This window comes from Ostrea edulis, chromosome 5, assembly GCF_947568905.1.
Source record: "Ostrea edulis chromosome 5, xbOstEdul1.1, whole genome shotgun sequence".
Taxonomy (NCBI): domain Eukaryota; kingdom Metazoa; phylum Mollusca; class Bivalvia; order Ostreida; family Ostreidae; genus Ostrea; species Ostrea edulis.
Genome location: NC_079168.1, coordinates 64346513 through 64371923, shown reverse-complemented (window position 1 = coordinate 64371923; position 25411 = coordinate 64346513). Strand labels below are relative to the sequence as shown.

The 25411-nt window shown below is 37.1% G+C and overlaps 1 protein-coding gene across 1 annotated transcript in view; it reads left to right on the top strand.

The window, feature by feature from the left end:
* LOC125649464 (rho GTPase-activating protein 11A-like) overlaps positions 1-21130 on the top strand; it is a 33909-nt gene extending 12779 nt beyond the window's left edge. Inside the window, exons 4-9 of the mRNA XM_056165118.1 lie at positions 5342-5912; positions 6150-6390; positions 6473-6564; positions 14031-14178; positions 15378-15474; positions 17781-21130. Of these exons, the coding sequence (XP_056021093.1) occupies positions 5342-5912; positions 6150-6390; positions 6473-6564; positions 14031-14178; positions 15378-15474; positions 17781-20012 (3381 nt within the window). The 3' untranslated portion in view covers positions 20013-21130. The remainder of the gene's footprint in view (positions 1-5341; positions 5913-6149; positions 6391-6472; positions 6565-14030; positions 14179-15377; positions 15475-17780) is intronic.
* Positions 21131-25411: the final 4281 nt, after the last annotated feature.

Genomic DNA, 25411 nt, shown 5'->3' with positions numbered 1-25411 from the left:
AACATTTCCTTACAAAGAAAGTCTTACAAAACCGGCCACCCCTGAAAACCGGACATCGGCTACTTTTTGAAGTACATTTGTTAACAAACATGTGTAATTTACCCTTAACATACTGGCCACTTTTTGAAGACAAGAAAATATTGGCCAAAGGTTAATTAAGATCATCCTGGTGTGCAAATTGACTGACAGACTGGCCAGGTATGAAATTATCCATCGGAGGTGTGAAAAACACTAGTGGCCTCTTCAATTTCTATTGTTTACCTGTGCTGTCAAGTGTGTTAATTGACACTTAGCTAATCCAAGAGACCCTTCCAAATTCTGTACAAAATGTAAAAAACAGTTAGGAAATTATTGAATGAATACTGTATCAAACGCCATATTGTTTCACCATACTTTCGTATGGATATAAGCGGTAGTTAATAAAGAACAAACCCATAACTGTTAATGATAATTATTAAAAGATAGATTAATTTTCTTGGTTTCCATAGACTTAAAATTCCAAAGAAATATTCAAATTACAATTTCATATTTACTACTGTACTTTTTAAAAACGTCTAAACAAAATTGTTAATGACATAAGCGATGAATGTAAACAGTTTTTATAGGTAAGAGGAATTCCAATAACAGGCCTCTGTTCTTTATGTATCCTGTTATAGATTTTCAGTTTAAAATTGGATGATTTCAGCGAGAATATTTCTTGTAATTCATAATTATCTTTAGGTACAAGCGGACTAATTTGATCTTCACCGATAATTGATCATAGATCACCAGATCAAAGTGAACAGTACCTACTTTGTGAATATTGAGATAAAATGTCTATAATTGCTAAATTCTCGGTATACCGGCCATCCCTCTAAACCGGCCGTTTTTTCCGGTCCGAGAGCCGGCCGGTTTAGAGAAGTTTCACTGTATATATATATATGTTTTTCCCAATTTCAAATCTAGGGAAATTAGGCTATTTCAAAAAAAGGTTACCGTATATTGCTGACAAAGAGTAAATACTTTTTTTTCTTCAGTTTTATTCTCCAAACCACTGCACATGCAAAAGGTTTTGTAAAAAATATGTAAAACAATAGAGGCATCCAGTCTTCACGAAAAACTTTGTGAAGCACAGGCCCTTCGGGCCTCCCAGTATAATAATTTTGCAAGCCCGAACAATATTTTAATGGCCCAAAATGTTTTTTCTCAAATTTGACCACTTGTCATTTGCAAGGTACAAGCATGTTCTACTGTAGGCAAATACATATCCAGATGACCATAGTTAAAGAACAACTGACATTATTATATCTTATTTTATTTTTTAACAGATGACATCAGAAACTCATGTTCTACTGTGTTTTGTATACACCATGTACAAAACATTGTTTTCTCCCGAATTAAATCTCAGCAAAGGCCCACCCTCGGTCTAATGGGGCTTAACTTTTCGATCTCTTTTTCTCCTTGTACTACTGGGGGTTTTTTTGGGTTTTTTTTTATTTATTTGGATCTGATGGTTGTGATTGCGAAATACGCTTGTGAGGTTTGGAATTTCACTGACGAGCCCCCTCCCTACACGGGTTGAATATTATTTTACGTCCCTCTTGAAAATATTTCACTCATATGGAGACGTCACCACTGCCGGTGAAGGGCTACATAATTTAGGCCTATGCTCGGCGCTTATGGCCATCGAGCAGGAAGGGATCTTTATCATGCCACACCTGCTGTGACACGGGACCTCGGTTTTTGCCGTCTCATCCGAAGGACCGCCCCTATTAGTCACCTCTTACGACAAGCAAGGGGTACTGAGGACCTATTCTAACCCGAAACCCCACGGGAATCCCAACACGGACATTGGAAGTTAATGTAAATATATAGTATGTGCATGTATTTTTTATATATGCACATACTATATATTTACATTAACTTCCAGTGCCTGTGCCTCCCTGTACTTCATAAAAGGCAGGATGGTTGATCATTTTTTGATGCGAAATTTCATTGCTACATGTAAGTCATGACAAAGTCTGAGTCAATCTCACGCTATATTTGTAATATATACAAAACATACAATAAAACATTTACAGGCCTTCCGGACTCCTGGGTTAAGTATTTTTAGAAGCCCGATCCCGATTTTACTGGCCTCGGGCATCGGGCCACCGGTTAACGTCGAAGACTGCATCCATATAAGCAGATATGCAGCAAAGTATATAGTTTCCAGATACACATTAAGCCATTGTTGACAATTTAGTTTGACCGCCATTATATGTAGGGTCAGGCTAAGGGCTGTTCCAGAAATGATCAAATGGGGGGGTCGGGCGGCAAATGATATTTTTTTGTGTGGGTGGTCGTATTTTTTCAGATTTTATTTGGTCCGTGGTTGGACTGTTAAAAAATTATTTATTATGGGTAGTGGGTAGTTTCTATTGTTTTATTTTGTGCCACGTGGGTGTTGAGTTTTCAGAATATTTTTATTGTCGCTCTTGTCATGTTGGTTACAAAACGTCAGAGGGAAAATTGAAAACGTGCTTTCGAGATCGGAAATTGGAAGTAACAGAACTATTCGAGTTGTCGCTCTTTGCAGCGCATAACTTTCCATTACGGCACTCTTCAAATTAGAGGCGCGTTTAGTAGGGTCCCTTTGGACGTGATGGCGGCGAACTGTGTTCTGTAGATTATTACAGTTTACAGTGCATCGATTTTGGGAATATTTTGAAACCAATAGGTATTCCGTTTTCTAATAAAAATAGGCAAACCTTAGTTGATTTATACGAGGGTACCAATGCGTTATATTTATCAGTCAGTGTGATGGTGATATAGAGGCCTCTGGGCGCGGGCTCCATTAGAAGACGAACGATTCGTGGAAAAACATATCCATACCCATTTCATGATAATAACATCGTTTGGACTCCCAATCTTTCCAACATTCCCGCCATAGATGCCTTTGATTGTTGATGTGACATCGTTTCTTCAGAACTACTGTGATACAATGTCGCACAGGCATTACCGTGTCATTGACTAGAATGTTTGTCCCGAAAACCTCGCGAGATTTGTACCGTTTTCATTTTTAAAAATATTTTTGTGGTGGGTCTGGTTAGTTTTTTTTTTTAATTAGATGGGTCATTGTAAAATGAGTTTATCAATTTGATGGGTCATGGGGTAATTTTTTATTTTTTTTTTATGGGTGCTTGGTATATACAAAAGGTGCCTCCCGACCCCCCCATGTATTTATTTCTGGAATAGCCCTAATAACAGGAAGTGGTCAACAGTATAGGGTTTTACTAAAATCCGAAAAATACAAACAGAAGAGACATTCTGGAAACTTGATTATTAATATAATATTTACAAGATTATGGATACAAATGCTGGTGAATTAATAATTTATTATTTTGTTTATGAAATTAGACAATAAGTATTTCTTAGAAAAAGTAAATAATATCTATACAAGGTGTGACTTGCAATAGTCATTTAATGTTAAATAATGATTTATCTTATGATTTTAAATCAGATCTGAAATAAACCTCAAACAAAAAAATTGTTATTTGATTATTTTATGCATCTTTACCATTTTAATTTACTACGGAATGATTTTTCCCAATTTGAGGAAAATGTCGCTAATTTTTCCCAATTCAAAAGGAGGGATGGTAGTTTGAAAAACAACAAAAATCACTGTTTTGTCCTGTCTGTAATTCTGTCTGAAACTTTAACCTTGCTAATAACTTTTGAACAGTAAGTGATAGAGCTTTGATATTTCACATGAGTATTCCTTGTGACAAGACCTTTCCGTGGGTACCAACATTTTTGACCCCGTGACCTTTACCTTGGAGTTTGACCTACTTTTTAAAACTTTAACCTTGCTAATAACTTTTGAACAATAAGTGATAGAGCTTTGATATTTCACATGAGTATTCCTTGTGACAAGACCTTTCCGTTGGTACCAACATTTTTGACCCCTTGACCTTGGAGTTTGACCTACTTTTTGAAAACTTTAACCTTGCTAATAACTTTTGAACAGTAAGTGATAGAGCTTTGATATTTCACATGAATATTCCTTGTGACAAGACCTTTCCGTGGGTATTAACATTTTTGACCATTTGACCTTGGAGTTTGACCTACTTTTTGAAAACTTTAACCTTGCTAATAACTTTTGAACAGTAAGTGATAGAGCTTTGATATTTCACATGAGTTTTCCTTGTTACAAGACCTTTCTGTTGGTATTAAACTTTTTGACCTTGACATTTGACCTACTTTTATTTTTATTTTTACATTGGTCATAACTTCTAAATGGTAAATATTAGAGCTTTCATATTGTACATGAGCATTTCTTTTGACAAGATCTTTCTACTGGTACCAAGATATTTGCTTTTGTGACCTTGGCCATCTTCAGAATTGGCCATTATCAGGGGCATTTGTGTTTCACAAACACATCTTGTTACATTAGGTTTTTCGGTCTGACAAAATTTGGTTCGGTCCGGTGTGTTCATTGATTACATAGGACCGAATGTACTGTGTGGTAAAAAAAAACTTTCGCATAGGCTGCTATTTACATTTAATTCTATTTTTTTGTTTGTGTTGAATAATTGTAACTGTCTTGTTGGTATTTTTATGCCCTTTATCAAAGAGGGGCATATTGCTTTGCACCTGTTGGTTGGTGGACCAGATGTTGTCTGCTCAATATCTTGAGAACCATTCACTTCATCGTAATGATATTTCAGATATGGGTTTTTTTTGTTATGCTTCCAGATATTCATTTGATATTTGGTACATTGCTTTGCCATAACAAGTTACAGATCAAGTTTGAATTTTGTCTCGGTCTGTTGGTTTTTCATTAAGTTATGGCCCTTGGACTTAGAAAAATAGCATGAATTGTTAGTTTACATCCAAGTTTCTTATCTCTGTAGATAAGAGTACTACACTCATTAAAACTTCTAGCATAATAATACAACAATATAGCTAAATTATTCATGATCACCTACATGTCACAGTTTATTGACTTGGTTAAAGACCTAATTAAACCTAATTATAAATTTCTCCTTTTTTTTCCTGGTCTAGTCTCTACTCGAATAGTAGATGATTTCCTATTCTGGTTCCCCAATTTTCCCTTTTACCATAACCTACATAATGAACTTTGAATAATGTTGTGGTACAATACTTTTTGCAACTGGTAGGGGACTATGTATTGCCATGCAATACTCTCAGAGTGCTTGTTAATTTAGCACCATGGGGGCATAGATGTTTTACAAGCATTTCTTGTCAGTATTTGTCCTGCAAACAAATTCATTGTTATCTTGTTGATATTTGTATGTACCATACATGTCTTTGACTTGTCACTTTAAAAATTCACTAATGTTACTGATAATTTTTACAGCAACAGATTGAGAATGGAAAAGGGTTGCAAGATGCAAATGTGTATGATGTAACAGGTTTGATCAAGCAGTTCTTTCGGAAGCTTCCTGAGCCTCTGTTAACAAGTGTCTACCACGACTCCTTCATCAAATGCTACAACATAGATCAGTCAGATGTCTCCACCCAAGCCCTGCTGTCTCTGTGTCTTCTACTGCCGGGAGAACATCTCAGCACTCTCCGCTATTTCATGCTGTTGCTGTCAGATGTGGCAAGTTATTCTGAGCAAAACAAAATGGATGCAACTAATCTGGCAGTTGTACTGGCACCCAACATCATGCACTTGAACAGCAAGACAGAGAAGATGAACGCCTCGGAAGAAAAGTTGCTGCAGGTTCAGACAGCCATTGTGGAGATTCTGATCAGAAGTGCTACCTTGATAGGTATGGTTTCGACTGAAGTATCTGAGAAAGCCTCTCTCATAACAGAGATTTTTGGTACTGACGACGAACTGGATGCCAGCTGTGAGGCACTGGAAGAATCCAGAGATCAGAAGAAGAAGGAGAAAAGAAGGAAGAGATCTGGGTCATTTCAAGGTAGCACTTTAGAACATTTAGATAGCTGAAGATGAGATAGAACACGTTTCTATCATTACACAGTACTACATGTAACAATTTATCATCTTGATGCCCTCATTTCATTAGTTGCGATAATGTAGCCCTTGCCAATTTTTTTCTCATTCTGACGTTTTCAAGAGCTCTCTCCCCCCCAAATCGGAGAGGGCTACATTATTGCAGCTATCATTTAATCAAAGGCTATTCTGACAAATGTAGGTGTTATTAGCACGATAGCTAAAAGTGTTTCCAAGTGGAGACGGAGCACCGATGGCAAGTCTAATGCAAGTCACACCAGCAACATGAGCACCATGAGTCAGTATAGCAACAAAAGTCAGATCAGCAGCAAGGCCAACTCCAGCAATCTGCAACCCACCCAGACAGATGTCGCCATGGCAACCCCAGTCGTCATCAGGAAAAGGAAAGCATCAGCAGAGATGCCCTTCTCGGCCACTAAAAAGTTTGTACATGTAAATATGTATTCTGAGACAAGTTCTCATTTTTCCAGTTCATAAAAATAATCCACATGTTAATTGTTGTAGGAAAGCAATTTTGAAAAATTTACCAAACCAGGCAACATTGGGAAATACTCCCTTCACTCCAGCATCCACTATGAAGAAACTGGACATTAATGGTATGTTTAGGAAGTGTAAATTAGTACTTCAGTGCTTGATGTCACCATAGATGTTCTTTAGTATTTCAGCTTGGATAGATGTTCAATAGGGCTGCAAAATTTCCGATACACCTCATTTCCATTTGGTTTTTAATTTATCATCGCAAGCCACGCCTATATTGTCTCAGTCTTCACGAAAAACTATGTAAAGCACAGGCCCTTCGGGCCTCCCAGTATAATAATTTTGTAAGCCCGAACAATATTTTAATGGCCCAAAATGTTTTTTTCTAATTTGACCAGTTGTCATTTGCAAGGTACAAGCATGTTCTACTGTAGGAAAATACATAGTTAAAGAACAACTGCATACATGCCAACTTTTGAAAATCCCCATGGGGGATTTTCCGCGCGACGACCTTTTTTCAACGCTCAAAATTCACGACATTTTACCATGAAAATAAATATTTGTCTTTTCAAATAAAATATCAATCTAATCATTATACATGTATCATACATTAACACAACATCAAGTGTGTTTGACCATTAACTTGAACAAAACTATATTAAAAAAAAACACTTTGAAAGATATACAGTATTTTATTAAAATTATCTATTCAGCAAAAAATCCTCTCCAACAAGTCACATACAAATATCAAATAATACTTAAAGTTGCATCCTTTTACACCATATACACATTGGCTGGTCTATATATCAAAATTTAAATTGAAGCACATGCATTTAGGTACGACTACAAAGGCGATCTTGGTTGTCTGTAAACATGGGCTTGTAGAGTCTGGTGGAACAATCTGCATTGCAACCAGAAAAGGAGTAGTCTGCCCTGCTATGAAGTTTACGAACAAAACCTTTGCACCCATGACATCTGAAATAATTACCAGGAAAAAAACCCATCAAAATATACGTTTTTACTTGTAAATTAAGGCTACTTGCTAATATAAAATTCAGTACAGACTTGTGCGAATTACGCATCACAAAGTCTATTGAATACTACACTATATAGACTATGTAATACATCGCTATAGACAGATATATTCGGATAGCCTATATTATTATAGTTGGAAAAACATATATTTTACGTACCTTATTGCATATTTTGGATGCTGTCAGCGAGAGGCAAAAAATCGGGAATGTCCGATTGTTTGGTGGTGCATGGTGACACTATTATCGTTGTCATTCACGTTTGTGTAAAGGATATGTCAGTTTCAAATCCGTCTTCCCGATTAATTACTATCAAAACATGCTTCGCACTGTCCAATAAGCACCCCGACACAGGCAGATCAGGTAAATTACATCACCCCGATACTTTCGACACAGGTAAACAGCAATGGCTGACTATTGTCCCGATTTCTGATTGGCCAGTTCGGAAATGACGCGGGATTTCAAATTCCGGTTGGAAATGGGTTGTTGTTGTCGTAAAATGGGAGATATTTTTAGAAAATCGGGATTTCGGGGTATTTTTGCAATCCCGATCGGGATATCGGGATTTGCCTTTTCAACTGCTTCAAATCGGGAGAATCCCGCACAAATCGGGAAAGTTGGCATGTATGCAACTGACATTATTATATCTTATTTTATTTTTCAACAGATGACATCAGAAGCTCATGTTCTACTGTGTTTTGTATACACCACGTACAAAACATTGTTTTCTCCCGAATTAAATCTCAGCAAAGGTCCACCCTCGGTCCATTGGGGCTTAACTTTTCGATCTCTTTTTCTCCTTGTACTACTGGGTTGTTTTTTTTTTTATTATTATTTATTTGGATCTGATGGTTGTGATTGCGAAATACGCTTGTGAGGTTTGGAATTTCACTGACGAGCCCCCTCCCTACACGGGTTGAATATTATTTTACGTCCTTGAAAATATTTCACTCATATGGAGACGTCACCACTGCCAGTGAAGGGCTACATAATTTAGGCCTATGCTCGGCGCTTATGGACATCGAGCAGGAAGGGATCTTTATCGTGCCACACCTGCTGTGACACGGGACCTCGGTTTTTGCCGTCTCATCCGAAGGACCGCCCCTATTAGTCACCTCTTACGACAAGCAAGGGTACTGAGGACCTATTCTAACCCGAAACCCCACGGGAATCCCAACACGGACATTGTAAGTTAATGTAAATATATAGTATGTGCATGTATTTTTAGCTCACCTGAGCTAAAAGCTCATGTGAGCTTTTCTGATCACCCGTATTCCGGCGTCTGTCCGTCCGTCTGTAAACTTTTAACATTTTTAACTTCTTCTCAAAAACCACTGGGCCAATTTCAACCAAAGTTGGCACAAAGCATCCTTAGGTAAAGGGAATTCTAAATTGTTAAAATAAAGGGCCAGGCCACCTTCCAAGGGGAGATAATCAAGGAAAGGTAAAAATAGGGTAGGGTCATTAAAAAATCTCCTTCTCAAGAACCACTGGGCTAGAAAAGATGAAATTTATAGATAAGCTTTATTAGGTAGTGCAGATTCTAAATTGTTAAAATCATGGCCCCTGGGGGTCGTATGGGGCCACAATAGGGGATCAAAGTTTTACATACAAATATATAGGAAAAATCTTTAAAAATTTTCTTCTCAAGAACCACTGAGCCACAAAAGCTGAGATTTATATGAAAGCTTCCTGATATAGTACAGATTCTAAATTGTTAAAATCCTGGCCCCCGGGGGTCGGATGGGGCCACAATAGGGGATTAAAGTTTTACATACAAATATATAGGAAAAATCTTTAAAAATCTTTTTCTCAAGAACCACTAAGCCAGAAAAGCTGATATTTACATGAAAGCTTTCTGACATAGTGCAGATTCAAGTTTGTTCAAATCATGGCCCCTGGGGGTTGGATGGGGCTACAAGGGGGGATCAAAGTTTTACATACAAATATATAGGGACATTCTTTAAGAATCTTCTTCTCAAGAACCACTGAGCCAGAAAAGCTGATATTCACATGAACAGCTTCCTAACATAGAGCAGAGTTAAGTTTGTTCAAATCATACCCCCCTGTTGCAGGATAGGGCCACAATAGCGGATCAAAGTTTGACATACAAATATATAGGAAATTTTTTTTTAAAATCTTCTTCTTAAGAACCACTGAGCCAGAAAAGCTGATATTTACATGAAAGCTTTCTGATATAGTGCAGATTCAAGTTTGTTCAAATCATGGCCCCTGGGGGTAGGATGGGGCCACAAGGGGGGATCAAAGTTTGACATACAAATATATAGGAAAAACCTTCAAATATCTTCTTCTCGTGAACCATTGGGCCAAAGAAGTTCACATTTACATGAAAGCTTTCTGACATAGTGTAGATTCAAGTTTGCAAAAACTATGGCCTCCAGGGGTAGGTTTGGGCCATAATAAGGACTACGGTTTTACATGCAAATATATATAGAAAGTCTTCTGATATGGACCAAGGTGACTCAGGTGAGCGATGTGGCCCATGGGCCTCTTGTTTATATATGCACATACTATATATTTACATTAACTTCTAGTGCCTGTGCCTTCCTATACTTCATAAAAGGCAGGATGGTTAATCATTTTTCGATGCGAAATTTCATTGCTACATGTAAGTCATGACAAAGTCTGAGTCAATCTCACGCTATATTTGTAATATATACAAAACATACAATAAAACATTTACAGGCCCTCCAGACTCCTGGGTTAAATATTTTTAGAAGCCCGATTCCGATTTTACTGGCATCGGGCCACCGGTTAACGTCGAAGACTGTTGTCTCTGTTTACACTACGTGGCTTTATGATTAAAGAAATCCTCAACATCATGAATATTTATGTTCATTGGTCAACCAATTGGTGAGCTTCCATTTTTTTTTTTTTTTGGTTGAAAGAAAATCTTTCGGAGGTCATTGCATGCTCGTAGTGGAATGATCCGAGGATTGTCATTTTAGAACAAACTGGACACTTTTTAACTGTTGTAACTAATGGATGCTTCTTTGTTGACTTCACCGATGTAATAAATTTACCATTCAATATGCGTAACCACGCTGCACTCTTTAGATAATTGTCTGATCAACTCTAGTCTTTCAGATTTTTCAACATGTCCACTTTACCCCGAGTTTGAGAATACCATTAAGTTTATTAACACAGAATTTACAAGCGTAATCACTGCTGTTGTGAATTTCATTTAATAAATACTTATGAACTTGACTTGCTTCTGTAAATGGGGATCTGTAGCCTGTTTTGTTCGTTATTACTTGTAAACAAACACTGCATGTCTTAGTTGTGGGCGCACCATTAAAATATCAGAAATCTGTTATTGTGACTGTGATTGGTCAGAAAAGTTATTGTGTCATTTCATAAATATTCATGGAAGTTGAGGGTTTCGCTGATCGTGGAGCCACGGTTTGAGGTACAGTAAGTACTACTGGACTCAGTAATAATGGCTAGCGACGATGTCATTTTATATGCCTCAGTGGAAGTTGTTTTGGTTTGATTCATATTATTTAGACTTAACTTTGGTTCTTTGCTGTAAATTTTGATTTTGTAAATTTAGGGCTATTCCAGCAAAAAACGTATTGGGGGAGGGACGGCAGCCGATATTGTCTTTGATGGGTGGTGATGATTTGGGAAAATGTATTTGTATGTGTGGTTGTCTTCTAGGTTAAAAGAAAAACACGGGTGCCTGTGAATTATGATAAAAATGAAAACGTATCATGTTGCGTTTCTTTTATTACAAAAAAAAGAAGAAAAGCAGAGCCATCCTACATTAAGTACGGAAAAAGATTGATAAATGGGCAGATAACTCAATGTGACCGTAAAAATGTCCCCTTAAAAGCGTTACCCTACCTATTCAATCTGACTAAAGTACAGGTAATAATATAGGTCTGTACTTCAGTCAGATTGCCCACCTATTCAATCTGACTACAGGTAATAATATAGGTCTGTACTTCAGTCAGATTGCCCACCTATTCAATCTGACTACAGGTAATAATATAGGTCTGTACTTCAGTCAGATTGCCCACCTATTCAATCTGACTAAAGTACAGGTAATAATATAGGTCTGTACTTAAGTCAGATTACCCACCTATTGTACCTGTCTTACATGACCACCTGTCTAAGGCGACCAATGACCAAGAGTTTCATTACTTTTTCATGAAATTTTACCTATATGAAACAACTCTACATTTTTCAATGACAACGCAGTTCCTACTTTCGATTTCGGTCGACCATGACTGTTCTGGGAATTATCGCCCCTAACACTTTCGTTTTAAAATGCACAGGTAATAGTTTGGCGGTGATCTTGTTTACAGTTTAATCGGCACTCTGAATCAATTATACCCAAGCTATTAATTGGTTAACGTGTAATCAACATGCCGAGTCGTGTGAGGTTAATAACAAAACCAGAGTTGTTGTTTGACAAAATAAAGGATCAGGGAATCAAGGCTGTTGTTTCAGAAGGTGTGAATTTTGACAGATTTTGAGATGTGCGGGGTAAATTAGGTAAATATTGTGCTTGGGACTGAAAATTTAAATGGAGAATTCGTGATTTTCGTGTACGAGAGATTGTAGGGAAAAAAGTACTGGGAAAAGGTCACAGGAAAATCAAAGGAAAAAAGTCACAGTCTATATGCATATACTTTGTAATTTAGGGAAATATTTATGTTGTGCACTTAAGTTGCAAGAAAACCTCGTTTAAAAGTTATTCTCCATAATTGCTTGCTTGAATTTGTAAACCGCCATACAATGCCATTTCTATGTATTTATACATATTGTAACTGATGTGATAAGACATATGTCTTAAGCAATAAAGAGAGTGTGACTTTAAATTTTAAGTGGAATAATTTCATGTTTTATTTAGTTTTGTATTGTTAATGCACCCAATGAAACAACTAAGGAAGAATTAAGTTCTAAAATATCATATAGTTGATCCATTTGTTACATTAAACGGAACAGCCAATACCCCATTTGACCTTGATGATGCTCCATATTTGGAAATGATTATGCAGACAGGTGGTACTAGAAAACTAGATCGAGCTAGTTTGCAACAAACATGTATTCATTGTATGTTGAAAGCAATACTAATTTCAAAATAAATATAAGAGAAAAGAATCAATGAATGTAAATATATAGGATTAAGACCAATATAAACTTGTTGAAACTAAACTCTACCTTTAAAGAAAAATCTTAATATACAGGTGATTTCAGCATTGAATTCTTAATTCTATTTTTATGGGTAGTGGCAGGGGAGAATCTAATTGTATGGGTGGTTGTAGCAGAGGAAAATTTAATTGTATGGGTAACTGTCTTAAAAATAAAGCCCCCCCCCCCCCCTTATTTATTTTTTGCTGGAATAGCCCTTAACAAAATTGCTTATATTGTTTTAACTTCAAATGAGCCATTAATAAAGAACTACAGTATTCAATTTCTATTTATCTATAATTATACTAGTAAGGGCCTTCCTCACCATGGTTAGTTAATTATTTACATGTCTGGGAAATATGATGAATAAGAAAATTGCCATGAATTTTGTACTACTGAATGCTGGGGATAATATTACTCCAATGTCAAGATTTCTCAAAAGCTTGAAAAGTTTTCAATTGAGAATTCTGAGTTTGCCAGGGAATACTTATTTACAATGCATGTTCAACCCTCATGTTTTCATATTATCGCATTTTGATAAGAGATTAGAATAATTTTAAAAAGAAAACGTAAATTCATGTCGATACGGTTGATTATGCCTCATTCCTCTCTCCATCATCTGCAGGTCCATTCATACCAATTCACTCATTCTTATGAATAATTAATGTCAGAGGCAATTTTATTGGTTGCTCAGGGAAAACCAAAAGTGAATTTGTTCAGTCAGTTAGTCGCTATTTACACTCTTTCATCAAACAATGTAGCTGTGATAGGGAGGGTAAAATAATACTACCTTTAAAAACAGAAGAGTTCTATTCCTGTACTGATTGATTTGATTGGACTGTAAATATAAATCAGTATTCAGAAGAAGCGTAATCGACCTGGGTATCCTACGGTGTCCTAAATAGGTCTATATATCTGGAATTCCAGAACTGTAGTCAACCGTGGGTATCCTACGAGGACCTGAATGGGTTTATATCTGGAATTCCAGAAGCTTAATTGACCGTTGGTATCCTACAATGACCTGAATAGATTTGTATCTGGAATTCCAGAAGCGTAATCGACTGTGGGTATCCAATGGTGACCTGTGGGTTTATGTCTGGAATTCCAGAAGGATAAAAACAATCCACGCACAAAATTAAAAATTGAATCGAACTGCGGTTCACGTGAATCACAGCTAATTATTTTAGCCCTAGTATTCAAGCTTCATTGATGACACACACCTTGACAGGCACAAAAATTTACAAAAGAGCATCTGCTGCTTCTGCTTTGTTGATTAATCTGTCTTGTGTTTAAAATAGAATATTCAAACTGTACAGCAGCATTATCATTTCATTGATATCAACCTGATAGGAATGCACATATTCACTGAATTAATGTATTTATTTCTTGTACAGAACTGAAGAAAGCCGGTACTCTGAACACACCCAGTATTGCTTTCAGTAACAAGGACAAGCTTGCTTTCAGTGCTACCCCCTGTCATAACAAAAATGCCAGGAAAAGGCTTGGATTATTTAGCCCAGCCAGCACTAGGAAAGGGAGAAAGTAAGTGTTTGATACTTAATGCATTCTGCATCATTTAAACTACATACATGTATCATGTTTAGTAAAGAGGTACGTAGATTCCTTATTTTACGTGAGTTCTTAATATCACGAAATGACTCGTATACGTCAAATCGCATGAACATCAATTCGCGTCGTCTGTTAATCAATAGTTTTTATACGCCCGTCTTAAGACGGGACATATTATGGTATGGCGTTCATGTCCGTCTGTTTGCTTTTTCGTGTCCGACCCGTAACTTAAATACTACAAGGCCTAGAATCATCAAACTTTGTCTGTAGATACATCTTGGGTAGAAGGTGTGTCGCACATTAAAACCAGGTCACTGTGACTTTTCATTAAGAAGATATCCATCTGTCCGTCCGTCTGTTAGCTTTTTCGTGTCCGACCCGTAACTTAAATACTACAAGGCCTAGAATCATCAAACTTTGTCTGTAGATACATCTTGGGTAGAAGGTGTGTCGCACATTAAAACCAGGTCACGGTGACTTTTCATTAAGAAGATATCCGTCTGTCCGTCCATCTGTTAGCTTTTTCGTGTCCGACCCGTAACTTAAATACTACAAGGCCTAGAATCATCAAACTTTGTCTGTAGATACATCTTGGGTAGAAGGTGTGTTGCACATTAAAACCAGGTCACTGTGACTTTTCATTAAGAAGATATGGCCATATATGGCAAAAACTTGTCCGGCTCATAACTTGAAAACTATTAGACCTAGAATCACCAAAATTGGTCAACTAATGCATCTTAGGTAGAAGGTGTGTCGCATCCTACTTTAAGGTCACTGTGACATTTAATTAAGGTGATATTAAAAAAAATGTTTTAATGGGTACGATCTATACTGTTAACAATATGTGACGGGTGTATCATGTGCCGTGGCGGTGCACTTTATTCCATGTATTTTAGCAACAGAAAATTAAAAACGAGTAATTTTATTTTGTAAGTGATTACGTGATAATAATTTCATCACATAAATTTAGGAATCTACAGTATCATATATATATATATTTATGGAGGAAAATAAAAGATTTATCTGGCTTTGCTTCATGCTACATGAAAGATACAAAGACTAACAGTTTACCCTTCAAAAGGACTAATATTTTGAAACAACAGTTCTTACTGCAGTTTTCTTCAGTAAAAGCTTAAGTCTTCTAATGAATATCATTATGCCTCGCTTTGCAGATTATCAAGCTCCAGTATATCAATTCCAAATACATCCAAAAAGAATAAGGCTAAAGGACTTTTCAGACGCTTTAGTGGTGGAAAGGGGGATAGTCAGGTGAATGGGGAACATTTTTTGAATATGATTTCATAAATACAGTGACCTCTCTTTCCTTCTCAATCTTTGTGGGTTAAGAGTGTCACTATTTTTATTTGCTGTAAACATTCTTATTTTTAGCTCATCGTATCTGAAAGCTCAAGTGAGCTTTTCTGATCGCCTGTTGTCCATCATCTGTCAGTCTGTAAACTTTTTACATTTTCGACTTCTTCTCCAGAACCACTGGACCAATTTCAACCAAACATGGCCAAAAGCATCCTTGGGTGAAGGGCTTTCAAGTTTGTTCAAATGAAGGGCCATGTCCCTTTCAAAGGGGAGATAATCACAAAAATGCAAAAATAGGATGGGGTCATTTAAAAATCTTCTTCTCAAGAACCACTGGGCCAGAAGAGCTGAAATTTACCTGAAAGCTTCCAGATATATTGCAGATTCAAGTTTGTTCAAATCATGGCACCCGGTGGTAGGATGGGGCCCAAAGGGGGGGATCAAAGTTTTACACACAAATATATAGGGAAAAACTTTAAAAATCTTCTTCTCAAGAACCACTAAGCCAGAAAAGCTGAGATTTACATGAAAGCTTCCTGACATAATGCAGATTCAAGTTTGTTCAAATCATGGCCCCCGGGGGTAGGATGGGGCCACAAGGGAGATCAAAGTTTTACATACAAATATATAGTTAAAATCTTTTTCTCAAGAACCACTGAGTCAGAAAAGCTGATATTTACAAGAAAACTTTCTGACATAGTGCAGATTCAAGTTTGTTCAAATCATGGCCCCCGGGGGGTAGGATGGGGCCACAAGTGGGGGGGGGGGGTGTTCAAAGTTTTACATACAAATATAGGAAAAATCTTTAAAAATCTTCTTCTCAAGAACCATTGGGCCAAAGAAGTTGACATTTACATGAAAGCTTTCTGACATAGTGTAGATTCAAGTTTGTGAAGGGTAGTTTGGGCCATAATAGGGACTAAGGTTTTACATGCAAATATATATGGAAAGTCTTCAGATATGAACCAAGGTGACTCAGGTGAGCGATGTGGCCCATGGGCCTTTTGTTATTTCTCTCTCTCTCATATATATATATTTATATATAATACACATATTTTTATTCAGAGTGTACATCAAATTGACAAGTGTACTAATTAAGTGATTGTGGCATTGTGCTATGTACCAGAACAGAGGCTAATGGATCCTAGATATGCCTCGGAGTATAATGAACAAACTTTAAATCTACACTATGTGAGGATGCTTGTATATCATGGTAATTATGTCTCCCTTCTCAGGAGGACATATTGTTTTACATTCCCTTCCCAGAAGGGGGACATATTGTTTTTAGAGTAAATTCTTCTTCCGCTTCTCGTACAAAGTTTGTCAAGGCCATAACTTTTTTGTTTTTGACATCGGCCTTTGATATTTGGGTATACCATGATATGACAGTGTTGTACATACCATTTTGGAAGACCTATTATCTTGACTTCTTATGTAAAGGTCAAATAATAGAATTTGGGGGCATTTTTGTTGTTGTCCCAACTATAACTTTTTTGTCTTTCGACATAGACCTTAAAATTTGGTATGTTGACCTTAACCTTTTATGTAAACTATGGAAAATGGAAGGGGAGACACCAGTTTTAGTGTGCTAAAACAATTCTTCCTAGTTTAGCATATATGCCCTTGTGGTTCTTGAGACTCTGTATTGCTATGTAAATTTTTAAGCTCCAATTGTGGCTACATCCTGACTCTAGGATTCATGAAGTGAATAAACTTCATGAGGATGTTTGTGTATTGACATTGTTCACTTGTGGTTTTGGAAAAAAGAGTTTTAAAGAATTTGGGGGGGGGGGGGGGATAACCCCTATTTATGTCCTACCTTGATTCAGGAGCTCGTAATTTGAACAATCTTGAATAAAATTTTGGCTTTTCTGATTTAGTGGTTCTTGAGAAGACACTAGACCCCAATTTCACTATTTCTAAATTATCTCGCCTTGTAATGATCCCTTATGGAAACAATCCCCTTTCTTTACCCCAGGATGCTTTGTGGGATGTTTGAAATTTGCCTGTGGTTATAAAAATATCATGCCAGATAGACTGACAGATTCTGGACAAAATTTAATCAGAAAAGCTCACTTGAGCTTTTTGCACATGTGAGCTTAAAAGTGCCAATCAGGCATAACTCCCATTGTGAGTTTTATAACTCCATTTTTTTAAAGGGATATCATAAATCAAGCTTTTGTAGTTTCAGTACTTCAACAAAATTATGTATAGAAAGAAGTTAGTAAACCATGCTTCTAATTCAATCTATTTTTATACAGACGATGGAAGCATCTCCAGAAGCCCAGTTATCTGAAAGCATCGGCCAGCGACTGGCTGATCAGGAAGACGGTGATTCCAGCAGTCCTGACAGAGACTCGGTCAACTCATCAACTAACATTGATCAATCTAACATCTCCACCTTTGGTCCAGAACAGTCCATTCTGTCTATATGTGAGGACAGGAATTCACTGAATGAAGGATTTATCTGCCCAGAAGATGACGATGTTTCGCAGGCTGATGGTGGTACTCTCTCCTCTGTGTGCTCGGATGGGGCGATCAATTTGGCGCGAACTTCAAGCTGTGGAGAACCAGTCCGACCCTGTGTATCGGATTCCTCTATGAACTGTTCACAGACAGAATCTAGTGCAGACAGATCCAATGTGTTTGACAGAAGTTTGAATGTTAGTAAAAGAACAAAAATATTGCGAAGAGGACGCCCCAATTCATTGAAAGCTGGACTTCTAAGTGGGGAGCCAAGAAAGGTCCAGAATCTGCGGAGAAGTTTCGGCTTAGATAAGTCTGACATAAGTGGCCCAGTGCCTTTGTATGTTCCAGATGTCACTGATACGGAAAGGTCAAATTCAAGAAAATCCAGTGATACTGAAAATTCTGAAGATGTCAGTTCTGTGCAAGATACTACCAGTATTAAAGATGTTCAAATCCCTGAATCAAGATTAAATCCTCCATCTTTATTGAAAAGTTTTAGCAGCAAAGATCTCTCCAAAACTTCTGGGAATGAGTTGCAATCTTCAGTTTGTAAAACAGAAAACATAGTTCCCAAATTTCAGACATGTGACAGCACAGATAGTCTTCTGAGTGGACAACAATCAATGGGTGTCTCACCGGAAACAAAGAAAAAGGCCATGCAGAGATCGTTGTCCTCTGATAGTGGAAAGGGATCCATGTTTGATGAGTCTGGAGTGATAGATGACAACCCCAGTCAGAACAGTGATGAGTTTTTGGATGGTAATTTGGGAATGGATGTTATTGAAGGTATCCTTGGTGCTGGAGTCCCCTCTGATGTGACAGAGACCAAATCCAATGGTGAGATCCGTAAATCATTGTCCTCTACAAATCTTGGCCAGGGAGATAAACCTAGATTAAGCTTAAGCAGATCACAGAGTGTGTATCATGCAGCATCTAAACGACAACCAAATATAACACCAAATCTACAAATCTCCACAGAGACACACAACCTGCTATTCAGAGCTGGCTACTTATCCATGAAAGGAATGAAAAAAACATCAGATGATGACTTTCAAGTCATGGGACCCCCACCACCAAGAATTAAACATGCTGAATTTCAAAAGCCTAAAAGAGAGAGCATCTTGGAACTGAAAGTAAAGCATGCTGGGAGAGTAGCAGCTAGTATCAAGCAGTTTGAGGCGGGAAGCATCACTCCTGTGGTGGAGAAGGTAGCAAATGCTGATATTATAGAGAGGCATAATTCTCCATTGAGATTTCCCAACTGTGTCTCCAGAAAGGCGGGTGCCTCTCCTCTGAAAGTACCAGGAATGCTTACCAGAAAGGAGTCTGCTGTCAACAAGAAAAGTGACTGTCATCCAAACAAACTGCTCAGCAAGGGTCAGGCGAGACTGCCGATTTCTACACAGCTTCTCAAACCAACAGAGCAAATCACTGTTTCAAATGTTGACAATAAAGGGTCAAACAAGCCGACCAGACAGCCCAGTATTTATTATGCCACTGGCAGTGATGCTTCAAACAGAGATTTCAGCAAGACACAAGACACGCTAGGAGATGACAGTGTCTTTGAAGCAGCAGTGACTTCACCATTAGCAGAACCGATGGAGACAAGTGAAATGAATCCACAGAATAAAGAGAATATGTCTGCCACAGAGTCTGTCCAAGAAGGAGTATCATATTCATATAATTCTACGTCTGATACATTTGCAGGAACTCCATTGAAACTGGAGCCTATTTTGGAACAATCAAAAGATCCCAAATTACCCAAGCTTTTACAACCCTTGGGAGACAGTGTGATTCTTAGGACACCAGCAGGATTAATCCCCAAAAGAGTGCTGCAGAGATCCAACACCACCTGTTCACCAAGATCACCTATCAAAGCAGTCAAACGACTGGGGTCATCGCCAGGGTCACCAGGTTGTCGCATCAGCAGACGAAACTCTATGTCTCCTCGGCGAGCACACAACAAGATTTCCCTCCCAACCTCCGTTCCACAATATCTCCAGGATGAGATGAATGGAATGTAAACTGTTAGAAGTTTTTAAAACACTGGCTTTATTTCTGTTTCATTTGTTGTATGTGCCTATCGTGTGATCATGAAATTGTACAGTTGCTGATGTTTGAGAAATTGTTATGAACTAGAAATGCTCGGAGAGTTAATTTCAATTTCTTTGCGTATATATATTTATAAAGTAGCTTATTCAGGGTATGTTTTAATATGGTGCATGCATATGATTTCTAGGTATTAACAAAATATTTGTTTACTGATCAAATGCTTTGTGCTATTCTATGCATAGGTTGTAATCGTATTGTAAAATACTTCCAGTATTTATTTTCAAAAATGTTTATTTTTACAAGGACACATGTAATTATATCATGGAAGTCCTACTTTTTCATTTTAGATACATTGTATGTAATGCTTAGTAAAAAATTTCATGAGTATGTTGATCAATACTTTTTACCTGTTCATTTCCTTTTAATAATACATATTTCATATATATGATCCTATGCATTACTTTATCAGAATTTGTAAAACATTGGCTCAAATATTTTAATCATCATGACATTTTAGAACCCTAGCTTCATAATAGGTTGCTTAAATCTGCAAGTTCCCAGAAAAATATCAATGGTTGATATTTTTCTTTATTTAGATTTTTTGATTAAATTAATTTTTGTTATCAGGATAATTATTTGTCAATAGACTCATGTAGAATCAACACAATTTTTAACTGTTATATAATAACAATGCCTTTGTGAATGCCTAATGAACTAAGTATGCCAATGGTGACAAAAAGAACCTGAATGAGCTGTAACTATCTATAAAAGTGAAGGTATCCCAATATCTGGGGTAAAACATCTACATCAGTCATCGTTCAGATTCTTTATTTTCCTGGAAACACAAAAAAAATAGATCCATGTCAATTTCTGAAGTTTGGCTTTAGATTTTGAAAGTGTATTTGATAACTTGGTGTACTTAGTTTGTGTGTATAAATGACTGTCTCCACTCTCCCTCAAATTATCCTTGTGCTTTCATTCTATGGAGTAGCATGACCAGTTTACCTTACAAGTCCTCAATCGATTGTTGTAGATTGTTTCTAGAAAACATAACAGCATTGATAAATAAACCATTAACAAGCTTTTTGAATAGTCTTGTATTGATATTCTAAATTTCAGGTGACCTAACCCAACAGTCTTCATCTGTCGTCCTTTAACAATTTTACATTTTTAACATCTTGAAAACTACAAGGCCAATCATTACCATTTTTGGTTTGAAGCATATCTAGGTTAAGAAGAATATAATTTGTGAAATTTATGACAATACCTCTCATGGGCGGAGGAAAATATGCAAAAAAGCCAAATTTCAACAATCTTCTCTATTCCCACACATGGGAGAAAAACTGAATGCATGGTTATGATGTCCATGAAGCTATCTACCTGAATTGTGAATTTCAGGGGTTCAGGGCCAATAAGGCCATATAGTGAAAATGTATTAGGTCTCGGAAATCTTTTCTATTCCCATCTATATTTGAGAAAAAATAAATGCATAGTTATGAAGCTATATGCATGAATCGTGAAATTCATGGGTATGGGGTTCAGGCCCTAGGGCAGGGACATAGTGAAAATGCATTAAATTTTAGAAAATCTTCCCTTCTCCTATGTATATTTGAGAAAAACTAAATGCATGATTAAGATGTCCATGAAGCTCTCTACCTAAATTGTGAAATTCCTGGGTCAGGGTTCAAGCCCTAGGTTGAAACCATATAGTGAAAATGTATTGAATTATAGAAAATCTTCCTTTCTACTACCATGTGTGTATATATTCATATATATATATAAGAAGAAACTAAATGCATGATTATGATGATATTCTCTACTAAATTGGGAAATTCATTACTCCTGTATCAAGGGTTCAGCCCTTGGGCAGGGCAATATGGCCACATAATAAAAATTTATTTTTCTTATCTACTTTCACAGTCATGTGAGGTAAATTAAATGTATGGTTATGATATCCATAATGTCCTATTATGAAATTCATGGGTCAGGGATTTTTTTGTGTGGGGGGGGGGGGGATGTAAAAATGATTCATATGTCTCGAACTTTTTGTAAATGAATAAGAATTGTGTCCATATTTTGAAAGATCATTAACGGTACAAAGGACTCCATATTGAGACTGTATGGGCTATAATATTCAGGTGACTGTTAAGGCCTGTGGGCCTCTTGTTTAAATCTAGTATCAATACCTATCAAATTTTATGATTGACTATCATCTTTCTATCAAGCAAAGCAAAAGTTTCCAAGATCCTTGCAACAGAATTGTGTGGTGATATAGTTATCTCCCTTTTTATTGCTACAACCTTATGAGCGATATATCCGATTATAATTGTTAAATTTTGGGGAATGCTGCTTTGTATAAATTATTGTCTCATTCCCTATAGCTTTTGAAGGTCACTGGAAGGGAAATTCTGAAATTTCATGTGTACAAGATATGTGCTACTTTTCATATCCCCACTGCAATCTGATTTAATCAAAATATATATCCTTTAATCCGCTCACGAATACCATTACACTTGTGTAGTGATATACATGTACATGAGCAGATCATGTACATGTACATGAGCAGATCAAAAGATTTAATTTTAATGTAGCTCAATTTCTAACTAGTATCTTTATCTCCCGTCTGTTGTCATTTCATGAATATAAAAACAGTAAGCGATCTTGGCTGATGCTGTATAGACCATGGGCCACTAACACATTACCTCACCCCTCTAGGGATTTTTCTACACTGATTTTTTAAAAGTGTGCATAAAATGAGGGTTGTTTGACAAATGTATGTTTGGGCGTTTTCAAGATATGGTGCCATTTGAATTTATCAAATTTTTGCAAAATTCAATATGGCTGTTACTGTGTTCCATACCGGTGCTGGGAAGAAGCAGCGGTACCGCAGGACATTAGGGTCTGCATTATTGTCACTTTGTACAAAAACAAAGAGACAGGAGTGACTGCAACAACTATCGCGGAATCTCACTCCTCAGCATCAGGTCTTGGCCTGCGTGCTGCTGAACAGACCGCAAAAAATTGCTGACTGGGTGTATCCTGAATCACAGTGTGGCTTCAGGTCGGAGCACTCCACCATGGACATGGTCTTCTCTTTGCACCAGTTGCAAGAAAAATGCAGAAAGCAGCAACAACCCCTGTACGTGGCCTTCATCGAACTGATGAAAGCCTTCAATCTTGTCAGCCGATATGGTCTGTTGAAGACTCTGGGAAAGATAGGATGTCCACCCAAGCTCCTCAGCATGATCCAGTTCTTCTATCTTGACATGAAGGGAGTCGATCAGTTCAACAGTTTATCATCTGACTCCTTCAACATCCACAGCGGCGTTAAACAGACGGGAGATGATCACTAGTGTCCGTGATAGGGGAGACGGGAGCTTGGTAAAGGACTCCAAAGAGGGGAAGCCAAGCTCTGACAAGCCGCTGACGAGAGGTGCATCCGTCGCAAAAAAAGCCCGAGGACACTAGGAGACGCCGCATTCACATGCAACAACTGTAACTGGGCATGCCGCTCCCAAATTGATCTCTACAGCCACAGCTGTTCCTCCATCAGCACCAACTGAATTCCAGATGCAGACTCCATGGTCTCCCTAGACTGACGAACGTCATCACTATACATTACTACTTGAGATCTGCACTGGTCCAGTTAAGCTAGAAATTTGAGGTATATTGACAGAGTAAATCAGGCTAACTGAAAGAAATATTGTGGACAGAATGAATTATGTGCATATTTAGGAAAGGATTTTCTTTGAAAGCATAAAAAATTTCCTTCTGCAGCAGAATTAGTTTTTGATTAAAGTTGAAATAAACTTTTCCTTGATTTTCATTTAAGATACACTGTGCTTCAGGTGACAAAGAATTAAAATGTATTTTTCCCCTTTCTTGTAAAAATTTTCTGTAGTACGGTATGTATATAATTAAACATAATAAGATAAAGTAATTACAGTGAATAATAACAAGAGGCCCAAGGGCCTAGAATCGCTCTTCTGATAAATTGTACAACCCCGCCATTTCTATTCTTAGCCTCTTAGTATTCTAAATCTGTAGTTAAATCCTAAGAATTCAAAAAATGTAGGTCAATGTGACCTACTTTTTGGTTTACACATTTTGAGAACCCAAGAAATATCAACTCAAAAAGTTTGATGATTTTAAGCCAATTAGTATCTGAATATTGAAATATATCTGTCAAATTCCAATCGTAGGTCATGGTGACCTACTTTTTGGTCAGGGAACTCCGAACATGCAAGACCCATCAACTGACAAAGTTTGATGACTGTAGGTCAAATAGTATCTGAAATATATAAATATAGCCGTCAAATTCCAAAAGTAGGTCAAGGTGACCTACTTTTTCGTCAACACCCTTCAAACATGCAAGACCCAACAACTGACAAAGTTTGATGACTGTAGGTCAAATAGTATCTGAATTATATAAATATAGCCGTCCAATTCCAAAAGTAGGTCAAGGTGACCTACTTTTTGGTCGACACCCTTTGAACATGCAAGACGCATCAACTGACAAAGTTTGATGACTGTAGGTTAAATAGTATCTGAAATATATAAATATAGGTGTCCAATTCCAAAAGTAGGTCAAGTTGACCTACTTTTTGGTCGAAACCCTTCGAACATGCAAGACCCATCAACTGACAAAGTTTGATGACTGTAGGTCAAATAGTATCTGAAATATATAAATATAGCCGTCAAATTCCAAAAGTAGGTCAAGGTGACCTACTTTTTGGTCGACACACTCCGTTGACTCAAGATGCATCAACTGTCAAAGTTTGATGATTGTAGGTCAATTAGTGACTGAAATATATAAATATAACTGTCAAATGCCAAAAGTAGGTCACAGTGACCTACTTTTTGGTCGATACACTCCGAAGACTCAAGATGCATCAACTGACAAAGTTTGATGATTGTAGGTCAAATAGTGTCTGAAATATAGTAATTTAGCTGTCAAATACCAAAAGTAGGTCACGGTGACCTACTTTTTGGTCGACACAAACCGAAGACGAAGACGCATCAACTGACAAAGTTTGATGATCCTAGGTTTTACAGTGCCCAAAATATGCATCTAAAATTGAAAATGTGAAATTTGAATATCTGCAAAATTCAAAAAGTAGGTCACTGTGACCTACTTTTTTATAAATATGTTTCAAGGCCTCAAGATGCATCAACTTACAAGATTTGATGATTCTAAACCTCTCGGTATTTGAAATAACAACTTAAAATATATCTATAAATGATAAGCCATAAAATTCAGAAAGTAGGTCACGGTGACCTATTTTTCAGTTGACGCATTTCAAGGTCCCATGATCCACCAACTGACAAGTTTTGATGATCATAGGCTTCAAAGTGTCCAAGATATGCATCA